Source organism: Tachypleus tridentatus, unplaced genomic scaffold (assembly GCF_004210375.1).
Source record: "Tachypleus tridentatus isolate NWPU-2018 unplaced genomic scaffold, ASM421037v1 Hic_cluster_2, whole genome shotgun sequence".
Classification (NCBI taxonomy): Eukaryota; Metazoa; Arthropoda; class Merostomata; order Xiphosura; family Limulidae; genus Tachypleus; species Tachypleus tridentatus.
The window spans coordinates 38,113,405-38,128,351 of record NW_027467782.1 but is presented as its reverse complement, the minus strand read 5'-3'; the positions used below and the strand labels follow the sequence as shown (position 1 = coordinate 38,128,351).

The 14,947-nt window shown below is 30.1% G+C and overlaps 1 protein-coding gene across 1 annotated transcript in view; it reads right to left on the bottom strand.

Annotated features, from left to right (window-relative positions):
- The window catches only part of LOC143242279 (uncharacterized), a 69,376-nt gene extending 55,703 nt beyond the window's left edge, over positions 1–13,673 (bottom strand). Inside the window, exons 1-5 of the mRNA XM_076485645.1 lie at positions 13,248–13,673; positions 6,522–6,588; positions 6,104–6,205; positions 3,249–3,354; positions 1,693–1,840 (exon numbers count right to left, since the gene is read on the bottom strand). Of these exons, the coding sequence (XP_076341760.1) occupies positions 1,693–1,840; positions 3,249–3,354; positions 6,104–6,205; positions 6,522–6,588; positions 13,248–13,437 (613 nt within the window). The 5' untranslated portion in view covers positions 13,438–13,673. The remainder of the gene's footprint in view (positions 1–1,692; positions 1,841–3,248; positions 3,355–6,103; positions 6,206–6,521; positions 6,589–13,247) is intronic.
- Positions 13,674–14,947: the final 1,274 nt, after the last annotated feature.

Below are 14,947 nucleotides of genomic sequence, written 5' to 3'. Positions count from 1 at the left end.
GGTGGGATTTTTATAGGAATTGCATGTTCTCCCTCTCTTACCTTACACAATTTTACAAATAATTCCTCTCAAAAATGTGCATTTAGTTTACTGTCAAGCATGGACTTCATCCCTCTTGTTCAAAAAAGTCACCTAGAGATGTGGAGAAGAAACACTTCATGCTGCTATGAAAAACTAATCATAGAGGCTCTGGAAAAGACCAGAGTTAAAATTCAGATGGTATTGGTGGAAGGAAAGTCTGTTTGAGTTCAAGCATTTTGAGATACTGGCATTTCTAATGGTTAATTTGACTGAAGGAATATTAGCAAAGCTACTAATGGATACTTTTTCCTCAAGCATGGCATCCCATGGTTTTATCTGATGGACTCTTGATGAAATGGTCCATGAGTACACCCTGAGATGTAAAGCTCATATAGTGGATCTCTTTGGTGCTTGGCATAGTCATGACTGATCCACAGACAGCTGTGATCTCTGAAAATTATTCTGGTTGAATTCGTACCACTGAAACTACTGATGTAGGCTTCTTCCTTACATGTGAAAAGCTTGATATAACTACTGCAAATCTAGTTGACACAGAAATGGTAATTAGTGCAAGTAAAGCTATATGAATATCCCCATACAGTAAAGGAGGGTGACCCTTAAAAAGCTTATAGAAAATGATATCACTGACACTTGCAGCTTCCATAGTGAAACATGTAATCCAGTTAGGAAGTGCAAGTCATCTATAAAAAACAGTCAACTTTCTTGAAGTTTTGCTTTTGAGTTCTGAACTTGGTTTGAATGATGGTTCATTTCTTTATGAAGCCAAAATGTTGGGACAACTCAGATAAAATTCCCACAGTTAGTCATTAGGCTACTTATCTTCTAAATGTCTAGTTTGATCAATAGCTGGACTGTTTAGGCACAGCACAAAGCATTTCTGATTTGTTCATTCAAATGGTGACCTTCTTGAAATGTTTACCCTTTCTATACTGAAAAAATATAACTGATATCCTTGTCCTTCACTTTTTACAATGAAATATTTACTTAAATTGCATGAGAACAGTATAAAGTTCTAAGTAACGATAAAGATTCTGCATGCAACAAACCATATAATTTGACTTATTAGTAGTATTTTTTTTGTTTTAAAAATTTCAGAACTTTTATTGTGAGACATTATTTTGAAAAACAATTAAAATACTTCCATTTACTTCAATTTTCAAATTCTTTAATTGTTGTTTTGAAAGTTCCAATTTATAAAGTAGCAAACAAAAGATTTTTTAAAATAAGTATAGTGTAGTGTAGAGATGGCAGTGCTAGAAAGTACAGAAACAAGGTGCGGTTGAATACAAAAAAAACATACAAAACTTCCTACACAAGTAGCTATGAGTTAATATTACAACCCTCCCTTGTTTGTATTTTCTAGCATTGCCACCTGTACATCATACTTAATTTTTGTAATTTCAGTTTTACTTTTCCAATTTAAAGCAAAGATAAAATATACATTTTTATATAATAAATACTTTACAAAATGTTTTATAAGAATGTAGAATACTTAAGCAAAAGATATTACAATGAAATCTTCTTGAAATTTCAAAGCTGCAAATTCAAATATATCACATATAAAAACAAGATATTCAAGAAAGATAAATTTCTAACTTTTTTTTGTTATTTATTGGACAGAAGTCATTTTATAGGATATTAACCAGTTACTCCTATTTAAAATCAGTTTTAACATATGATGCTCAAAAGATCCTTGAAAAAAGCACCAGTTATAAAATGTTGAGTAAAAATATATTTTACTAAACTTGTTTCTCATCATTCTGAAATATGGTCTCCATCCTTCAGTCAGCATTGATAACTTCAAAAATGAACAAAAAACATTTTAGTTGCAGAAGCTATACAACCTATAGAAAGTAATTCTGAAATTCCAAAGTATTTCCCCTAGAAGTTTGTTTTTATTTTGTAATGCAATTTAACAACAGGTACATCAAAGCAGTTCACAAAAACCTCATTGAGTTAAAGTATATTAAAGTATTGTAAATATCTTGAGAAAATATGAATAAATGTAGACAAACAGTTAGAAAATGACCTTTAGGATGTATTATGTCCTGAGAGAGAATGCCTCCCACAGTGCAAGTGTCCAATGGACAGTGGAACACATGCCAAAGACTTGTGTATCATCCACCATCTTGAAAACATGAGAATTCTGATCAAGGATAAAATTCTGCTGGTAATGAGAACCAGATATTTTTTTAAGGTGTACTATTACTGGGATTTACATCAGATGTGTGTGCATTCTATTGTTCTAACAGAAAGCTCAGAACTGTCAGAAAGCAAACAACTGTTTAAAGAGCAACCAATAAATAACCTTAAATCTCAGCAACAAGATCATGAAAAGGTTATTTGGCAGATTTGATGACCAAACATTACCAAACTAATCACTGCCCTATAGGGTAGAGGACTGTATATTTTATATAGGCTGTCTAATACTTTCACTTTGTCAGTGCCAGCACAAAAAAAAGCAAATGGAACAGTTAAAGACAAAACTGTCATTAGGTAATTTCAATATTATGAAATGTTTTAATTTCTTGTACTGATTAAATCTTGCTTTTTTGAATATTTTTATCACATTTGAATTCATTGTATTCAAACAATTCACAGAAATAAACTTATTATTTATTAAAACTGTATTTGTTAAATATAAGCTGAATTTGACCACCAATATTGTTAGTAAAAATTACAAATAGTGATGTCATTTAGAAAGGTGAGATTCAAGGTCATCAATAGATCTTTGTTAAATTTTCTGATTTTTCTTGTGACTTATAGCTAAGAGTAATGACTACTGCAATTAGTAAAGTATCAAAAGAAGTATGCAAATGAATGTTAATCAATTGGACAGATGTAGAGTACATATTGAAAAATATTAAATAAGGTATTTTAATGTTATCTCAAAACAACATCTCACAAAATTTTGAAAACTTCCCAACCTGTAAAAACCATAAAAATAAGATATAAAAATTATTCCACATTATTTAAGCAGAAATGAGATATAATTTAGTAAGTTTGTGCTAGGTTCTTTGCATTTTATCAAGTACTCTCACTGAGACAGGACAAAAAATCAGGTGATATTAACAACATACAGAAAAGTAGAAGGATAAATACATTTACTGTTATGTGCTTGTTGACTATTTTCACACATGCACACACATATATATATATATATTAATGTATTAGGAGAGTTACTAAAATGTTATTATACTACTTACAGGTTTCTGGGCATCTTCAAAAGTTTTATTAATAGCATTAATTTGACTTTCTCTGTCCATATAAAGGTTTTCTTCTTTGAACAATTTCTTGACATTGTATCCAACTCTGCAGAAAGGTAGGTGAAATAAACAATAATTGAAATACAAATGTAAAGTGTGAGTCTAATGAGTGTATTGTATGACTGATCAGTAACTACAGTTAAACCTATGTTTAGAGATATTATAGAATAAGAAAACTCTTCAAGAATGTAGTTTTTTTTAAATCACAGTAAAATTTAATTTAATAGCTATTTTCACAAATGTTAAAAGACAATTAACTAAATATTAAGAAAAAACAGTAAAGTAGCATATACTAAAAGTATAATTAAGTAAAAACTGCAAGACAGGTATCTCAAAACTCTGATAATACCTAATTAAATTTAACTAATAATCAATATGTTTGGAAAAAACATACTTCAAAAGAAAAAATATACTTGAATTTCAAGAATATGCTTTTTAATGGTTACATTAAGATGGTAAACTGTGTAAAACATTTCAGTTCAATTTCAAATACAAGAAATAGTCTAAGTCCTATGTACTGTATAATCACTTTCAAAAATTATACTGTCTGACAACTAAGAACATTTGAAGTTGAATATTTTTAGACTACATAAGGCAAGAACATAAAGTGAGCATAACAGATCAGAGAAATACCAACCAATTAAATCACTGTTTATATATACCTATGTGTCTCATTCAGAGCTACTTACAATGAAGACTTTTCAGTGTATTTGCTGATCAGATTCAAGAATATTATCAGAAATTGAAAATATGTCAAAAGGCATGTACAGGACATACAAATTTTCTTGGTTGAAATTTACAAGTTTGCTCATTAACCAATTCAATACATAATCCTTAACATGTGGGTGCACATATTTTCAGCTTTTAGCTCTTGTTAGACATATATGCTTGAACAATACATGTATATGCTAACTGTTATGACCTAAATGTTAGCCCTATTCAACATTTTAAGCTGCTATACTTTCATTACATTTTTTTAAAGTTTATGAATGATTAATCAGATGATAAATGTTAAAACTGCTATAAGATAAAATTTGGCAGACTTTTAGTAATGTAATGCAATCATGTTACCGTATCCAATAATATAAAATTGGCCCATTCTTGGTTGTGTTTCAGTGGACTAATATTTTGTATTATACAGTAACATTTAAACTATTAAACACACACACACACACACATTATTACTATTTAGAGACAAGTTTTGAAACTTTTCTTAAAATATAGAACAATAACTAAAGAAGTAAAGCAAACAATTATCTCTTCCAGTTATGACCTTTGAACTTGGTCGCTGCTGGTCATAGATTGCTAAGTTTTTTTAAAATTTCTAATGTGGATGATACCAAACAAAATATTTGTAAGGTTTTATATAAACAGTTGAATAACCAACAAATCATAAATAACTATACTGATGCAATGCCAGTCAACAGCCAAAAGAGAAGACCCAGGTAAGTAATATATTTCTTAGTTTTCATGAGTATTCTTTAACTATTATTATAAAAGTAACTAAAATGTATAAAAATTAGAAACTTATTAGATCAGGCAAGATTAGGTAAGACAAAAACATAAAAATTCTACACAGAATGCTAGCAGGCAGCTCATGCATTAAATAATTTGATACCAGTATAATGAGCTGTTTGTTAATGGAATAATTTAAAACTTATTTGACAGAATTATTAGTAAGACATGATTCAAATATCAATAAAACATATAAATTGGTGTATACAGTTATTAATTTTAAGATATTTAGGATAAACAAATACAGTTTCCTGTTACAACCTGCAGTCACTCAAGAAAGAAAAAAAAGTAATTTAGATTTATTTCCTGATTTTATTGTGGTTATGAGGTTGGTCAAATTGATCAACCCAGTTTAAAGCTAGGGTAGAGAAATTAACAGCTAAAATATAATGATTTCCTTTAAAAAAAATCATACCTATTTATGAGATTTCACAAATTATGCAAACCAAATATGACAATTCTAGGATGCATAAAAGTATTTTAACACTAACATAAAACTCACTTTGAACTTAGAGCAGTCAACACTGACTACACATGTTCCTGGAGAAATTTATTTTAAAAGTACTTAATTAAAACTCCAACTTTATCTCCAAAGACTCGTAAAATGTACTAATAGTACATGAAATTTAATGAATATATGCTTACATTATCAAAAGTTATTGCATCACTAATCTCTTGGTTACTTTAATGCTCAGAAGTTAAGTGCAGTACACCTAGCCCATATCAAAAGCTAAGTAGTTAAAACAGATTGAGGACTAGCTTAGAAAATAGTAATGTAAAACATTTAGTACAGCTGTCTAAAGAAGGAAAATATCTGTTACCTTACACGTTTGTTTAATGAATCCAGTGAAAAAGATCAGAGAAAAATGGAACACTGTGTTAATGTTACAACAGCTCAAAGTTTTATAAAACATAATGAAACATAATACATATACCTAACTGGTATGTAAATAAGCTTTAGCTTTTTAAATAAGAACTGACTGTTGTAGAAGAAACTTAAGTTGGAAAGTTGTAATTATACATGCATTCTGATGTACAGAATAATGATCTTGAAGTAACAGAACTTGCTTTTGTATTTAATAATAATACCAGAAGCTAATACTTTTAAAATGCCAAAAAAAGTAAAGACATTAATTTCATTACACATGGAAAAGCAACAGTCAAAATTACAAATAATATAAATGTATATAAACAGAATACCAAAAGCATTATATTACACCCTAATTTTTCTTACGCACAAGTAAATATACTCCATTTTCAGGACTCGTGTATACACTTACTTTGTTTCAGTTTTGTCATTAGAAACTCCATATCTGTTGAACTCTGTAGAAATGTACTCAGTTTTCTTCAGCCAAGGTCCAGCTTTGTTGTGATGTCGTGATCTAGGCACACAATAAATTATCTTAATACCTTTGATTAAATTCTTTCAGAAAATGAACAGTAAGGTTATACTTCAATAATCATTCAGTTTTATCTTTTTACTTAACTTCAGAAAACAAAAATTTCAACTTTTGTCAAGTATTACTAAAACAACAAAAATTCATATATTACTTGTATTAATGAAGAAAATCAGAAAATATGCAACTGACGGTATCACATGCAAATATGTTGTTATCACATTACTTTTTTTTACATGATATACCAATGAACCTATATAACAAAGATACTTAAACCAGTTTGTCGATGAACAAAACAAACCTTTTGGAATCTTGTGGTCCAAGGTTGTCTTCTTCAAGAAGCTTTTCATCTTCAAGGTCTAATGATGCTGAAAAAAATAATAAAGTTATGGTTATCACTACTAAAAATAAAAAATCATGATGGCTTTTCATCAGTATTTTCTAGACACGTTATACGAATTCAAAATTGAGATATTAATAAGGTGAAAAAAGAGCTTCTTGTACCATTTCACACATTTACAAAGGCAACCATTTTATCCAATTTGCATGTCACTTTTTTCAACTAGCCTCATTTTGATAGTATAATCTAAACCCACATCAGGTTTAGTTATTGGTTGTTTAGTTTTGTAATCATCCTTTCCACTGTATTTCATTTCACCTTCATGTATTGTAGTAAGCAAAGTAACACGACATTTGTCTTTCCATTGAATTGCTAAAATATTTCCTTTCTTCTTAATATCTCCCTTTTTTCAGAGGCATGTCTTACTTTCAAAGAGAATGTTGCATAATTCCAGACTTGTGTAATAATTATCAATATATATGACCTTTCCATAATATAATCAATCATTTGCATTTGGTTTTTTGTTATTTCAAAGTGCAAATATCTAAAAATCTTCATGAATCAATCTCAAGTAATGTATTTTGGAAAAACCGGAGTTCCTACAAGAGGTCATTCTTCCAATAATCAACCAACACGTGCTTTTTTAAATGAGAAATAAGCATCGACAAAGCAAAAAAAAAGTGTAAATTTCCTCAATACTTTGTATCTTCCCATTTCTTACTTCATGAAGTAGAGGGAGTGTTACTTTAACTTTCTTCAGAATTCAAGGATCTCTAAAACTCATAATATGTGTTTCTCACAAAATATGACTCATTATACTTTGATCAAATATAGCAGTAAAAAAAATTCATATTCTTTAGATTCATCCATGAGACTAAATTTATCTGCGAGTCCAGCATTTATACCATCAAAAGAATGAATAAATGGATCCAAATCATGACAATTTACCCACTGGGAACCAATGGATTTTGATTCACTATTTAAATTGCATTTAAAGCTTTAAATTATTATATTTGATGTTGATGAAAATTTTTCTTCTTCATTTGAATAGTTACACTATGAAACACAAATTTTGTTCCTGGATAGTATGTATTATTTCTTAATTGCTTATGTTGTAAAAGTATAAAATTCAAGTTTGATTATGTTGAGATCACTTTGACTTAGAACATAGTGGCGAGCACTACTGTCATGCAAGGTAGGTGCACTTATCAGACAAAGAATATGTTGGAAAGGAATCCAGCTTTCATCTTTATGTGACCTTGCAGGCCATGAGAACAGTTCGTTTCTTGATTTCTTCATAAATGACATCAACACAACGGAATGTTCATCTGATCTATCTTTTATGTTTCCCATATACCATTCATGATCGTATAAGCATGCCACATATTTCCCTGGCTGATAATTGTCATTGCTATCATTAGACTCTATTTGAGCTGCTGTAGCATCACTTTCACTGCTACTACCAACAGTTACAACTGTGTACACATCATCATCTGATAACCTTCTCATATAGAATGTGTTGGTAGAGTGGGGAATAAAGATATGATGTGACCTAATACCTGCCACAGTTTTGTGTTTTTCATAGTGCTCAAGTAGATCAAACTTTACACAATTCTGCAGGACTGATTCCTGATTGACAAGAAAGAACTGAATGCCCTGAATGTGGTTCTTTGCCCAATGGTGCATATCAGAGACACTTAAAATTTGATAATTTATTATTTTACACAACATTGAACTTTTTGAAGATCATGTTCAGAGATGTAAGAATATATGGTAAAGTCTGATTACAATATTTCAATGGTATTCATAAATTATTTCAAAATTGTATGGATATATTTGCACACAGTAACACACCTGAATTGAAGTTTGTTTTTTTTCAAGTAAACAATGTATGGTCTCAGGATACTTTAAAAAATTATAACTCAAAAGTAGGTTGAACACCATCCTGATTGTTTTTGTAGATCATATTCAGAGATGTAAGAATATATGGTAAAAATCTGAAAAGGCTGAATAACTGGTGACATGGTCAAACTGTGGCCAGAAGTAGGGCTATTTTTAGTTAAATTGTAAAAAGTTGCATGCAACTACATTCTTTTACAGGAGATCTAATAGACTTTTAACTACAACAATTGCTTATTTATCAACTGATATGTCATAGGAAATTTGTAAACAAAATTCAGCTTTGTATCATATTATGTCTTAAGAGCTATGACTTCTTAAATAAACCAATGTTTTTCATGATTTTTGGTTTTCAGGCGAGTTTACAGCCTCACTATGCAAATCCTCAGAGAGATAAACTTGGTTTGAGACCATTTTTGAATTCTGTGAGATTAATTCAGTCAGTGTAGCACATTTCAGCCTTCTACCACCATTACTGTTGCAGCTTTAGGTAGCAAAGTTTGCCCGAAAACGAATTCGCCACAAATAAAAAAAAAATAATTAGATTTTACAGTGCTGTAAATCAGAAACTATTAGAGATACTGATCTAATCTTTGGCAATATTTCATTATATAGGTAAATGAGCACATGTGAAATTTTTCGAGGAATTCTGTGGGGATCACCTCCAGCCCCCTTGATGATTTGACATGGAATTATCCTACAGTTATCTGATCCTCATCTGAATAACAAAAAGTAAAAGAAAGCTGTTGGAAATGCTGAACAAAATCTTCCAAAGACACAACAAGTTGAGAAAATAAGTTAAAAAGCAAGAGGCCATACATCCAGGCTCTAAGGTACAAAATGTAGAACAAAGCCAGCCACTTCCTGTACAATAACAGCAATGCTGCATATAATAAAATAACTTAAACAGGAAACTAATTTTGCATTATATTATTTACAAGCCCAATACCAAATCGACTGCATTAACTTCATTTACCCCCATCCTTCTATTAACAAACATTAAAAATGTTAAAATTAATTCAGTAAAGACAAAGTTAATACTTATTTGAGATTTAACATGAAATATTAAGGCATATCATAACACAAACAAGAAACTAATTTTCTAGTATATGATTTACAACAGCAATATAAGAAGAACTGACAGCTATGATCAGAAAACTTTGAAATTAAAACAAATAAAAAAAAATTCACTTTATAAAAATATTCAGCCTAGATCTTATTTATATACATACATATATTTTTGTTCTTTTAACTGTGAAAGAGATCTTAAGACAGACTTTACAGTGAGTTTTAGCACTCAATTGTTAATTTTATGGGGCTATGAGTAGATGTTAGATATTTTAATGAGTGTCTTTCATAATAATTTTGAAATATTAATACCTGATTCAAAACATCAACAACTAATAAAACTACTGTAATGTCAGCTAATATAATACAATTTAACAACCATGTATACACATAAAACAAAAGAAAAAAATCTTAACCTTTCTGGGTAACAAACTTTTAATACTTAAAATAAATATTAACCAAGGTATCATTCAGTTTACTACTTGTCATTAAATTATAATAGTTTCATGGAATTTTGTCTTTCACTTGTAATGCTGGTCAAGGATAAATACTAAAGGAACAAAGCTAAACATTTTTATCCTTAAATATACATCACACATATGACATGTTTAGTTGTGTTTTATTCAACCATAGCAAACATGAATTTGTATAAAATTTAAGAAGAATAAGTTTTATCAGAATGATTATATTTTTATTTCAAAATATAGCTTAGGGTTTATATTTAATTATAAGGTCTATGTTTGTAAAACAATATTGGTAGTTTAGCATTAAAACACAGTTGTCAGTGCTAATAAAACCAAGGCTAGCACTCTCTCTATTACTGTAGAAAACATGGTTATTTTGAATATCAAACATTTTGTTTTTATACTAAAATAAATATAACTGCAATAATTTCAATGCAAAAACAAGTAATTTTGAAAATGATTAATATTTGCTTAAATGTTGTTGTTTCTTTACATTAAGCTACAGAAATAAGCACAACAAATACTGCAGAATAGTTTTTACAAATAACATTAAAACTAAGTGTAAGCTTGTTATGAGTGTTATAAATAAACTGATTTGAACTCTGTTATAGAAAAGTATAATATATTGATATCAAATTAAGTAAATGAGGCCTTTTGACTTTCAAGAACGAAATTAATGCAACATCATAATTAGATAACTATCATAAGTGTATTTCTATATATCATCTTGCATATTTAAATTTGTAGTAATTTTGGTTAAATATGTTTTATTTTGGGGTCATTTGCATCAATGGTCATCAGATTTATTGAGTGACAACAGGCAATCTCTGATATTTTGACAAAAGACTGCTATAAGCTTACATTTGATGTCAGATGGTAGATCTATTATAGTTTTATATTTATCATATCATGATACATAAGCCATAGTAAGATAAATACATTGGAACACACACAATCTGTACTACACCTCTAATTAAATAAGGTAAAAGAAATATTTTTCAAACAACATACACAACCATTTTAACAAAAGTACATTTGTGATAAATAATAAGTCATTTACTTGAATTTAACACAATTCAACCATTCCATCCAAAGATAAAAAGACTTTAAAAATGTTAAATTTACAACACTAAAGATGATACTAACAGTTCCTTTCACAGGTTTTCTCAACACTTTCTGCAAGTTGATCTTCTCATAATGTCAGCGTATGTACAAAGACACATTGATTCCATTCCACTCCACTCCTACGTCACTGACATGTATTTTCATCAGCTAAAACAATTTTTTATTTTTGTGAAGGTTTGCTCAACTATTTTCTACACTGCCAAAAAACCTAAAATATTTCCACAATACTAAACTAAAGAGCATCAAATGCCTTCAAATTTGAGGTACTGGAATTTCATTTTAATGTTAGCATTTTCGAATTTGCTTACACAAACTGAAATTATATTGGTGACAAATACGTGACTATTTGCACATAATTTTCTCATTCAAAGGAATATTTTGACTGCAAGTGTTCTGATAAGGTATGCTTAAGCAGCTTAAACTATCCTTGTTCTTTCTTTACATTCAGAAGGGGACATAAATCAGGTATGTCTTTATACAAATGTTTTTACTTCTCACTAGCTTCAAGACTTTCACCTAAGCACAGTCCAGAATCTGAACTGGCTCACAGAAGTGCTACATGTATAGTGTGGCTAGGAATGTCACACTGTACATGGTTGATAAACCCACTAAAAAAACACAGCATTGGGAATGTGTTATACAGGCCACAGTAAAAGGGTCCTCATGGTCTTCACTTGAAAATCAATGAGGCAGAATGAAAATCCATCAAAGTGCAAATTAATGTTACACTCTACACTAGATATACCCATTGCCTATTGGGATATACCCTGTGCAATCTACATGCAACTATCATATTTTGGAACAAAACCTTTTATTTTATGACTTATAGGTAAACAGCTATTGAGATTAAAATTTAAAATATATTTTACAATATTCATATCTGTATTATGTATCACTTTATAAAATGTTACATCACATTTATGTACATTATAATATACCTAATAAGAGAGTGTACTAATTCTCGGTTGATAACACTTAACCATACCTGCTTTATGTCCTTTCTGTCGCATTTACTTTAGGATATTCAGAAGTGAATGTAAATAAAGATTAAGAATTGTTTAGCTGCTTAAGCATACCGTATCAGAAGACTTACAGTCTCAATATTCTTTGAAGTAATTAAAGAGGTTTGATGTGTACATATATGTAGATCTTCATTTTAGACAAAACTATTTCCAAATTAACATCACTCTTGCAGGATAGGATGGATATTGCCACACTGTCTTTAACTGACTCTGATCTCCAGGCCCTGTGAGGGAAAAGATGTTTCTCTCTTTAGATTCTGGAAAAATGAAGCTTCAGTGAAAGCGTCATCCCCACATTGTTTCTTTACAGACAAAGGAAAACCATGAAAAAGAATGAAAACTTGTAACATAGTCAGTGTAATCCATTAAGACAACACAGTAGCAAAAAAGTTTAATAAAAATGAAATGATGTTCACAAAATAATTAGTTGTGAACAAAGATGAGAACAGTTATGTCCAATCAATCCCGAGTAAACTCAAACTTTTGAAAGTCTCCAACAATTTTCAACTTAGAATTAAAATTTAAAAGAATTACTCAAAATTCCTAATGAATTTGTTTTCTGTAAATTTATGGACATCATTTACAAACATCTCCTTTGAAAAACTAATTTTTCCAAATTTATTTCCAATACCAGTGCTTCAAAATCATATACTTTTTATCTTATACTCCTAGCATTACAACAGTAATAATCAAGTCTATCCTTTTCTACTACTTCTGTACTAACTTACCATGCTAAATTTTTCATTTCCTCGTATTCTTTTTGTGTTAAGTTTTTTCTGGCCCTCACCACTGTTTAGTTTAGTTTAAAACCTCCTTATAGCCGAGTTAATAGTCTTAAAACAAGCCAGATGCTACAGTATTTAAATGTAAACCACCCATTCCTAAAGCTCCCTTCTTCCGATGAACTTGATCGATACAAGTCCAGTCGGTCTGCTCATCCTTACAGTTTACTTACTAAAACCTAAACCTAACATTTAACCCTAGTGACCTACTTATAACTTCATTTACACAGTTAATTCTTAGTTATATTCTCCACATAGCATAATCTAATTATTTTGTCCTCATTTACCAACAGATTATTCTAACCACATATCTTGTCGATAAATCACCTACAACTTCCATATCCTTCTCTGATCCTTTTGTTTTCATTCTCTCCAACAGTTCATATGCAGAATCCAAATTCTGAAATTTGTTTGTCAACATAATAGGTTCATAACAAGTAAATTCATTATTTTTTACTCTAATACTAATAGCACTCTTTCTATCATCCTGAAAGTCACTGTCATCTGATATACCCATTTCATATTAATAAAGTATTCACCCTCTGACTACTGCTTCCATTTCCCATAATCTACAATTCTTTTCATTGCCTCTAACTTCTCCAAAATTCTACATAAAACTCGAATACTTTCGCCACTAATTTTCTTTAGCACGTAGTGACCTGGAGTACGAGCCAAGTACCTTAAGCGGTTAAAATGGGATTTACCGACTTTATAACGTCATTTTGAATGAAAGAATACACATTAATAAGGATAAAAGAGCGAGCATGTTATGTAACGGGTGGATTCGAACTCCCAATTCTTTGTTAATATTTATCCAATTTTTTTCTTTTAATGTCTTGTGGGAAAACAATCATTAAAAAAATGAATAACATATATGTATTGTTACCTGTATATTTTCTACGACTGTGATTGGACATCTACCAAGTAGAATTCAACAATGACTTGCAAGTAATGACGTCAATACTGATTATACTATAGACTATAGAGTATCTTAGCAACGTTAAACGTAGCGAAAAGAATTTCGGAAAGTTAGTGAAGAACAAGAACCCTAAAAAATATTGATATTTCGTCTTATAAAAAGAGAAGTAAGATATTATAATAGAATTAACATTAAAAATTATTATTTTTGCTTAATTATATTTGCTGTCAAAACCCAACCCAAATGTATGAAAAATTTATTTTATCTCTTACAAATGTGAAAAACCTGTACTATTATATCCAGAAACGAAATAATACAGCAGTTCCTTTACACAACTTGTTTCCAACCGAAAACCCCTCAGTCACTGCTTCTGTTAATTACGATTGGAGAAGCTAAAGCGGTACAATTGTATCTGTAGGAAATAAAATCATAATATAAAACTAATACAGATGTCCTTTTAATTTGGGTTGTACGAGTTCTTGATAGGGGCCATTTCCAATGTAATACTGTATACTAGAAAGAAAATTTATGGAAATGAAACCAGCAAAAAATCGTTGTACTGATTCATGATGAGGAAAAACCCACTTGAGAAAAATGTATTCTAAAGTCGGCTGGTATTGGTATTAACACTTTAATTGAAATGAAGTACAGTGTGAGTTCCTCTTCCCCCCCCAAAGTATGTTATGGGTTACTGAATTATGTGTACATGAATAAAAGTGTTGTATCTTTTTGCTTCAAGACAAATAAACACAGCTATTTTATAACAGAAGTTCAAAGTTACTTCTGTTGACATGTTTTTCATAATTTTTTAGACATGGTTTCTAGTCTTTTGTGTTAATTTGGGTGAAAATATTCAAATTAATCAAAGATGTTGGCCGTGAGTATAAAGCAGATATAAGTTTGTTTTTGTTTTGAATTTCGCGCAAAGCTACTCGAGTGCTATCTGCGCTAGCCGTCCCTAATTTAGCAGTGTAATACTAGAGGGAAAGCAGCTAGTCATCACCACCCACCGCCAACTTTTTGGCTACTCTTTTACCAACGAATAGTTGGATTGACTGCTGCCTTATAACGCCCTCATGGCTGGGAGAGCGAGCATGTTTGGTGCGAC